The sequence below is a fragment of the Topomyia yanbarensis genome, chromosome 2 (assembly GCF_030247195.1).
Source record: "Topomyia yanbarensis strain Yona2022 chromosome 2, ASM3024719v1, whole genome shotgun sequence".
Taxonomy (NCBI): domain Eukaryota; kingdom Metazoa; phylum Arthropoda; class Insecta; order Diptera; family Culicidae; genus Topomyia; species Topomyia yanbarensis.
Window position 1 is genome coordinate 245,066,717 of NC_080671.1, and position 10,140 is coordinate 245,076,856.

General features: G+C 46.2%; 1 protein-coding gene across 1 annotated transcript; it reads left to right on the forward strand.

Moving 5' to 3' along the window:
• The first annotated feature begins 4,358 nt into the window (after positions 1–4,358).
• On the forward strand, positions 4,359–9,687 carry LOC131680198 (uncharacterized). The gene is made up of 2 exons (XM_058960918.1): positions 4,359–8,340; positions 8,648–9,687. The coding sequence occupies exons 1-2, from the start codon at positions 4,359–4,361 to the stop codon at positions 9,685–9,687; spliced, it is 5,022 nt and encodes a 1,673-aa protein (XP_058816901.1).
• The last annotated feature ends 453 nt before the right edge of the window (positions 9,688–10,140 follow it).

Here is a 10,140-nt window from a genome sequence, read left to right on the forward strand (position 1 = left end):
TACAGCATCCCAACATACGTAGACCGTGACACTATTGAAGTTAAAATGCATGGCTTGGCTCCGCGTACTAATCCTGCTGTTATCAAACAACACATGCCAAAATACGGTGAATTGGAATCCATTTGGGAAGACACATGGAGGAAATTCTTCCAAGGTCTCCGCAACGGAGTGCTTGTGGCGAGAATGCGGCTGACAAAACCTATCCCCTCATATCTGACCATTTATGGCAAAACACAAGGTATTACATTTAATCAGCGAACATTGGTCACGTACCAAGGGCTGATTTCTACGAGCCAGTTCTGTGATCAACCGCTACACCACGGAAAACCTTGCTTGGAGGCTGCTAAAGAATGTCAATATGCTACGACCAAAACCAGTACACAGTCGTCGTATGCTAAACCACAACCGGTTGGTAAACCAACGACTGCGGTCCGCGCATTAACAAACACTAACTCAACGATATGGTCCAGGACCACTAAACCAACTACCGTTACGAACAGTGAAATTACAACGATTATACCAGATGATTACAAACCGACAACCAACACCTCCAAAAATGAATCAGATGCCGATGAAGACCGATCTACAACAGAGACCCGTAAGCACAAATAACAAATAAGAAAAACCGACCGTGAGCAACTTGAATATAGTACCGATGACGACATGGACGTGAACGAAAACGCGAGAGAAAGCGAACTGAATGACTCTAGTTATGATAGACAATGCAGCTGTTTCACTGTCTAGAAAGATCTCAACACGCAGCAGCAAGCTGCGTTAACAAGACCCGATGGATAGCCTTAGTGAAAATTAATTTTTATTTTTTACATATTGTAAAAATCATAAAAGACCCACGGCTCAGTTGTGCTAATGCATTAAACCATGTCAAATAAACAAGAAAAAAAACACGTCAGAGCCCCACTTGAAAGGGTAAAGGAAAAGATACTGTAGAGTGTGCTATGGTGCTCCACTGGTTCCGTGCTCGACTGAGTTTGATGTAAGCGTTGGAGTGTTGAAGCTTCCTACCATTCATTCATGAACTCACTGTCTCCAGGAGGTCGCGTGTGCAAGCAGGGATGCAGGGAGTGGTGACACAAGACCTGGAAATGCGCAATGCATTCGAGCATTGTTCGGAAAAAACCCAGACTTTTTGACTAGTATAAGTTATACTAAGGACTAATGTTTTCAATAAGTGTAAAAAATATAACTGTCGTTTTGAAATAACAGCAACAAGTAGCAATCTAAAATTAGCTACCGTTACGATCGGTGGGCATGTAGTTTGATGATGATTTATAGCATATTTTCGGTGAAATATATACATAGCATAAATCAAATGGCACGTTCGTTATTGACAGTGCACTGCACCGGTGTAGTCGATCTTACACTGACTCAAACCAGGGTGTAATCTGTCTATCTCTTTTTTGCATCTATGTCTATGTATCGCCAGGTGGAAACGAAAACGCCATAATAAAACTGGCGTAAAAATGTAAGATATTTATTCGTGTTTGATTCGAAAATTTGTTCTGCGTTGAACCGAACTGCTCTAACAAATGTCATCAAATAGGTAGGGTGAAAAAAGGCAATAGTATACAATCATCTTATTTCTATATGAAACCAGAGATGAAAAATAATCTGATTTGCAATGAAAAAATAAAACCATTACGAAGGACCAACATTCGTACTTCGGCCGACCAACCTACTACTGCCATGCCGCTTTGGAAGTATTATGAACGCACAGCCCTCCGGCTTTTCTCGATGTTCTTGCCGTAAGTCAATGTAATAGTCAGTAGGGCATGCGGGTATGTAATCGATAGAGCCGATTGGGTTGCTGTCTGTCAGATCGATTCATAACTTCCCTTATCAAAAATTTGCGAAGCAATGCGTCATCAACACACTGCATCAACAAATTTAACAAATTTCTAAAACTGGCCAAAAAAATTGCAGTCGGTTACCATTTCTACTTCTTAGAAATCACTAAAAAAATATTCAACATTAGCTACTTCAGCTAATTATTCCCTAGCTGCTTCAGGTTATTCCAAAATGCTTGACGGAAGTGGCCAAAATCCAATACAATGTATGTGCTAGTGATAATAGCTATATAATATTATAGTTTTGTTTTGTTCCTGCTTTTTATTTTTACTTATTTCAACTGCGCGGTGTAATTATGTATAACGAATTCATCTTAATCACTTTCGAATTTTTTAAATAGATCTTGAATGAATGTCTTTAGCAATGACAGCTATTATTTAATATTTACTGATATGTACAACATAAAGTACAATAACAATCTTGCCTACTCATAAAACTATTCTATGTAAACGCAGATAAAATCCTAAATGACTTCTTATTTATCGTTCATGCCGAGAAATTACTCCTAAAGTTAGTCATATGCACAGCAACTACATATCAATGCGACATAAACAACTGTGCAATGTTACTCTGCAATGTAGCATGCATGCAATCTGACATAATATGCACACCACAATTAATTCTGTTCAATTGGCCAAACCAAAATGTTTTCTGTTTCTTTATTTTATCAATGTTTCTCAAGTCAGTGATGGATGCCATATCCCACCTTTTACTAGTTGCATACAATCAAAAATAAACGTGCATTGTTATGACTAAAATAAGCGATAAAAAGCATGACTTGCTCTGGTTGATTACTTCTTTGACCAATTTATCGCAATTCACGCATGGTGCTCGCAACAAAATCTGTTGAAATAATGGTTGCCAATGTGCGCAGAGATTTTTACTATTGATTACAAAATTTCGCGACAACAAATCTTGAATTCGGAACAATATATCGATGTGATATTCACTCTATCGGATTCCCCAATGTCTCAATTAGGGAATGAAGCATTTTGGTGTGGATCTGAGCTACCGTTTACTAGCTAGGGCGATCGGAACACAGCGCAGTCCTGTTTTCCCATACAAAATCAGAATTTTGGATTTTGACTATTGATGTTCAAATTTCGCGACAACACGCCGGGACTTGTACTGAACCAATCTATGCGGAAAAGATCTCAAAAATTTCGCAATATACTAACTTAGGGAATGAGTCATTCTGGAGAAGAAATTTGCCATAGTTTTTGTGAAAAATGAGTTTAACCAGCACAAGGTCGCCATCCGATTTTTTTCGCTCCGGTACTGCCTTAACACGTGCCATTTTGAAGATAATAAAACGAAGATTACCATTTATCCACAATTAAAGCAGAACGGAAAAAATAGTTGCAAATCCAAACGACCAATGGCTCCATCGTTCATCGATCGTTTTATCGATGCCCAAACCGTAGTAGCTATCTTCTGCAACTGGCTCCCGGTTAAAACATATAAAAGGGGGCGCCGTCCGTGGTCGCGCCACTTAGTCGTCAGCTGAAATCAAAACGTCAAACGGATCAACAATCTAATAAGTGAGCAGTTCATTTGCGAGTGCGCGATTTTAAATCGATACGTTAAAGCTAAATTGAATAGTGTAAGTTAGTGAATAAATAAATAATTTAAGGTGAATAAATTTAGACAAATAAAATAGTGTCAGTGAGTGTAAAAAAAGAGGAATTTACTTACCTGTGTTACTGTGCCGCTCGTCGATTCACCGAACCCGGCGCGTACCTGTAAAGTGAAAGATATCATACTTACCTGCAACCGTTCCTCTACGCTGATTTGAATTCGCACCTGTAAGTCGTTTTATTCACCTGCTCTACCTGTGCATATCGACATTGGTCCTTCGAGCCGGATAAGCGTCGAACTCCGTTTGTCCGCCATCGCGCCTGACGCCACTACGTCCGCCATCCCTGACGCTTGTCGGGAACGCCGGAAAGAAGACGCTACTTCTAAACAATTGTTGGAGACAATTTCGACCGCTGCTGCAACTGCTGGAGAAAATATCATAATTACAAGGCATTTCCATTGCCTTGCCAAGGTAATTAGGGTTCCATTACCCGCTAATTTTCCCCTTTGAGCTGCGCGGTCTTCTGATTTCAGAACCCGTTCATTACCTTCTGTGAGTGCCTGTTGCTGCTGATTGCGACGCAGTCCCGTTACTCACTGGTCCACCAATTTTGCTGGCTGGTGGACCGCCCGTTCCGCCCGGGTTTCAATTCACCCACACGACACGGTAGAGGAAATAGATTGCTGCTATCGACACTAACATAGGACGATTCCGTTCGCTCATTTCTGCTGGTGGAACGCTTACGCTAATTGTCACTGGATTTATATACCCGACAGAGAAGCAGGACGCTGCTAATTAAAAAAAAATACAAGGCATACGCATTGCCTTTCACAGGTAATTAGGGTTCCAAAACCTTTACGCTTCTCGTTTGTGCTACGCGGTCTTTGCTTTGCAGATCCATCCCGCCATTACGATGTCCACCGAGCGTCGCATCAAGAGTCTCAAGCTGAGACAACGGAGCTTGATGACGTCATTCAACGCCATTACGAGATTCGTCGATGAGTTCGACGATGAAAGGGATGCCATCCAAGTACCAGTACCGTTAGAGAGCATCATCAAGCTCTGGGAGGACCTCAACATAGTCCAGATGGAGCTGGAGTCCCTCGACGAAGCGAACTTGGACGAGCAACTAAAGCTACGGACCAAGCTCGAGTCGGCCTACTACCGGTCCAAGGGAATGTTGCTGGCGAAAAATAAAATTTTAGTTCCGAGCGTCTCTAGTTCTCCCTCAACTAGTCGTGGCCCTTCGTCGTCATCGCAGGTGCGCTTGCCTGACGTAAAACTTCCGGTCTTTACTGGAAATTTGGATAGCTGGTTAAATTTCCACGATTTATTCGTTTCGCTGGTCCACTCTTCGGTAGAACTTTCAAACATACAGAAGTTCTACTATTTGCGTTCGTCATTGTCGGGTAACGCTTTGAAGCTAATTCAAACCATTCCACTCAGCGCAAACAATTACGTGGTGGCTTGGAATTTGCCGATCGAACATTTTCAAAACCCTGCGCGGTTAAAGCAGTCATATGTCGATGCGTTGTTCGAGTTCCCTTCGCTGAAAAAAGAGTCTGCTTCTGAGTTGCATTCACTGGTGGAGAAATTCGAGGCCAACGTCAAGGTTCTTCAGCAGTTGGGGGAGATGGTCCAATGCTGGGACATTCTGCTGATTCGGATGCTGAGTATTCGCCTCGATCCGACGACGAGAAGGGACTGGGAGGAATTTTCAACGACGAAGGATGCCATCTCGTTCAAGGACTTGACCTCATTCATCCAACGTAGGGTCACCGTTCTGCAGAACATCCAGGGCAGTACGGTAGATATCCCTTTTTCCGGCCAAGCGAAAAAGTCTACTCAACGACCAGTCGCAAGTCATAATGCCGCACCGTCCAACGCAAGGAAGTGCATCGTCTGCAACAATCAACATCCACTCTACCAGTGTGTGACGTTTTCCAAGATGGCTCCGGAGGATAAGGAGAAGGAAGTTCGTCGCAATCATCTCTGTCGGAATTGTTTGCGTAAGGGGCATCAAGCGAAGGACTGTTCGTCAACGAGTACCTGCCGGAAATGTCGGGGCAGACATCATACTCAGCTTTGTTCCAGCCAACCACCAGCCAGCTCAGGTCCGAAGACAACCCACTTCACAGATGAGAAGTCTACGCCAGCTGCATCTACTAGCAATCAACCTACTGCATCTGTGTCAGCCACCGTCGAGCCTGCCAGCCTCGCTTCCGTTAGTCAAGGACGGAAGGCGATTCTACTAGCTACTGCCGTAGTCATTGTTGTCGACGACAGTGGAACCGAGTACACAGCACGTGCGCTGCCAGATTCCGGTAGCGAATGCTGTTTCGTTACCGAATCATTCTCCCAGCGAATCAAAGCGCAAAGGAAGAAGGTCAATCTTCCGATCTCTGGCATTGGTCAATCGTCGGCGCATGCCCGGCACAAATTATTCTCCACGATTCGCTCTCGCACAGGAAGGTATTCGACCAATTTGGAATTCTTAGTTCTTCCCAAAATTACTATCGATCTACCGTCGACTTCCGTTGATACTTCGGACTGGGAGATTCCGCCGAGTATACAGCTAGCTGATCCGTCATTCTGCAGTACGAACCCAATCGATCTCATCTTGGGAGCAGAAATTTTTTTCGACCTGTTCAAGGTTTCTGGTCGAATTCCGCTTGGCAACAACCTTCCAGTACTCGTAAACTCCGTTCTTGGCTGGGTAGTGTCGGGAAGGTCTTCTCATGGTCAACCGATTGCTCCAATCGTCGCAAATGTCGCCACCGTCACCGATGTGCACCGTCTAATGGAAAGGTTTTGGTCCATCGAGGAAGACAACGCCTCTCCGTGCTATTCCGTCGAAGAAGCCGCCTGCGAGGAACACTTCCGTCGCACGGTAACCCGCAACACCGAAGGGCGATACATAGTTCGACTGCCACTGAAGCAGGATGTGTTGTCTAGCCTCGTCGACAAGCGTCGCACCGCTCTACGACGTTTTCACCAGCTAGAAGGTCGTCTAGTCCGTAATCCCGACCTACATCATCAATACCGAGTCTTCGTCGAGGAATATCACGCGCTAGGGCACATGCAGCGCGTAACGGACTACGAGAATCCTCCCACTCCATGCTACCATCTTCCGCATCATGCTGTAGTGCGCGAAGATAGCACGACGACCAAACTGAGGGTAGTTTTTGACGCGTCGTGTAAAACCCCCAACGGACCATCGCTGAACTACGCGCTTCTAGTTGGACCAACCGTGCAAGAAGACCTGCGATCGATTATCATACGAGCCCGAACACACCCAGTCATGCTGATCGCCGACATCAAGCAGATGTACCGCCAAGTCCTGCTAGACGAGCAGGACACTCCACTGCAGCGAATTGTCTGGCGAGTTTCCCCCGACACTCCGATGGAAACCTTTGAACTAAAGACCGTAACATACGGCACAGCCAGCGCACCATACCTTGCAACGAGAGTTCTACAGCAACTAGCCGACGACGAACGCGACGAGTACCCTGAAGCAGCTGAAGTTCTACGCAAGGATTTCTACGTCGACGATCTGTTTTCCGGTGGACGCAACGTAGCAGAAACAATCCCTTTACGCAAGCAGCTCGACGCATTGTTGCTCAAGGATGGATTCGAACTCCGTAAATGGGCGTCCAACGAACAAGCAGTACTACAGGATAGCCCAGCAGAAAATCGTGCTGTACAAGGGCCAGTCGACTTAGACCGAGATCCGTGCATAAAAACGCTTGGACTGCACTGGGAACCGTCCACCGACCAGCTCCGCTACAAAATTCAGCTTCTTCCGTCAACAACAGATGCACCGCTTACGAAACGCATCGCACTGTCATATATCGCACGTTTGTTTGATCCGCTTGGACTTGTCGGACCCGTCGTAACTACCGCCAAAATGTTCATGCAGACTCTCTGGACCTTGAAGGACGACGACGGCAAGATTTGGAGCTGGGACAACGAACTACCGACCGCAATCAAAGAACGCTGGCAAGAGTACCAATCGCAACTCCATCAGCTGAACGATTTGCGCATCGACCGTTGCATTCTTCTCTCCAATCCCGCATCAGTCCAGCTGCATTTCTTCTCCGACGCCTCGGAACACGCATACGGCTCGTGTGTCTACGTTCGCTCGACAGATGCCTCTAGTGCAGTCAAAGTTTGTCTGGTTACTGCGAAATCGAAGGTCGCACCCCTGAAAAAACAAAGCATTCCCCGACTCGAGCTCTGCGGTGCCCTTCTGTCTGCTGAACTCTACGAGAAGGTGACGTCATCGCTCCAAATACACACTGAAACGTTCTTTTGGGTCGATTCTACCATCGTGCTGAGTTGGCTAAATTCCTCTCTGTCGACCTGGACAACGTTCGTGGCCAATCGAGTCTCCAAGATTCAGACCACCACGCAAAACTGCTCTTGGAACCACGTAGCAGGCCAGCAAAACCCAGCAGACCACATTTCCAGAGGAATACCCGCAGAAACCCTTATACAAAACGATCTTTGGTGGCAAGGATCTCAATGGCTGCAGAGCGACCAACGCGACTGGCCAATTCAACAACCGAACGCTAATCAGCCTCCCGAAGTCCTCATGGAAGCACGAAAAGTACCAGCAGCAGTAACTTCCGCCGCCGTAGAACCCTCATTCGTCGACCAGTTCGTTGAAACATTCTCCAACTTCCAGCATATGGTCCGAGTAGCCGCTTACTGTCGACGATTTCTTCAGAACTGTCGGAAAACTTCTACAGCACGAGCGGAATCAGAACATCTCACAGTCGACGAGCAGAAGGAAGCAGAAGCGACGATCATCAGACTCATCCAACAGCAAAGCTTCAGCAACCAGTACAAGGCCCTCCAACAAGCACAAACTGTATCCGCAAAATCTCGCATCCGTTGGTTTCATCCCTTTATCGGCGCAGATTAGCTGATCCGCATTGGCGGTAGATTGGGGAAGGCCAATCAGCAGTACGACAGCAAACATCAGATTCTTCTTCCGGCTTCTCATCACTTCTCCGTCATACTCGTTCGCCACTATCACGAGAAGAATTTACACGCAGCACCCCAACTTCTGCTTAACCTTCTTCGCTTACGATACTGGATAACAGGGTGCAGAAGTTTGGCCAAACGAACAGTTCACAAGTGTGTGATTTGCTTTCGAGCGCGTCCCAAACTGCTTGAGCAGTTCATGGCTACCCGCAGCGCGAATCACCGCAGCTCGACCATTCTCATCGACCGGCGTCGACTACTGGGGACCAATTCTTTTAAAACCACCCCATCGACGAGCTGCACCCGCCAAAGCCTACGTTGCAGTTTTTGTATGCTTTGCAACGAAAGCTGTGCATATTGAACTGGTGAGTGACCTAAGCACAGCGAAATTCATCGAAGCCCTTCGCAGATTCGTCTCCCGACGCGGACTGTGCAACGAAATCTACAGCGACAATGGCCGCAATTTCGTAGGAGCAGCCAACGAACTTCGTCAAATAGTGCGAAGCAAGGATCATCAGCAAACAATCGCCCGCGACTGCGCCGAAAATGGAATTCGTTGGCATTTCAACCCCCCACGAGCATCACACTTTGGTGGCCTATGGGAGGCCGCAATAGCATCTGCTCAAAAGCATTTCGTTCGAGTACTTGGAACGCACACGCTCGCCTACGACTCGATGGAAACACTGCTAGCACAAATCGAGTGCTGCCTCAACTCCCGCCCGCTTGTGCCACTGTCCGACGAATCTACCGACTTGGAAGTATTCACACCAGGTCATTTTCTCACTGGAGCTGCGCTGAAGGCTGTCCCGGACATAGATGTCACCGACATTCCTTTCAACAGACTTCGACAGTGGCAGCCAATTCAAAAAATGTTCCAACAGCTGTGGAAACGATGGCACTTGGAATATCTGTCAACGCTACAATCCCGTTCGAAATGGTGTAATCCACCTGTGCCCATCCAAAAGAACCAGTTGGTAGTCATCAAAGACGAAAATTCCCCACCGATGAGCTGGCCGATTGGAAGAATCATCGAGCTTCACCCCGGCGACGACGGAACAACGCGTGTCGTTACTCTTCAGACACCGAACGGCCGATACACTCGACCGGTATCAAAAATTTGTTTGCTGCCAATTTCATCAGCAGCAGAAAAATTAAATTCAACACCTACCCATTGTAAACATGTAAATGCTTCGCGAATCATCAACTTCCAGCACGATCGTCGATACTCACCTGTTTCAGCCAGCAGCACCTGAAAGCTAAATTAATTAGGGCCCGCATATTGTTGGGACAAGGTAAGCACCTGTCCAACACCTTCATTTTCCAAAAACCCTCTACCGGGTCTTCTGTTTTCCTATTTCATGCTGCTGACGGACGGTCATCATCCAACCATCGGACAAGTACCAGAAAAATTAATCACCTACCTGTTCGATGCAAACATCATCATCGCATTGCAGCATCTGCAATCCATAAATACAAGGCCCTCATACTGTTTGGGCAAGGTAAGAACCTGTCCAACAATTTTAGTTTTCCTGAAACCCTCTACCGGGTCTTCTCTTTTGGATTTCATGGTCCTGTGGACGGACGGTAATTGTCATCGAGATCATCAGACAACCTGCCGCCGATTTCATCTGTAGCAGATAAACCACCTATCGACAGAGTAAACATTATCGCACTACAAATTTCATCACTTACCTGCCGATTCACAC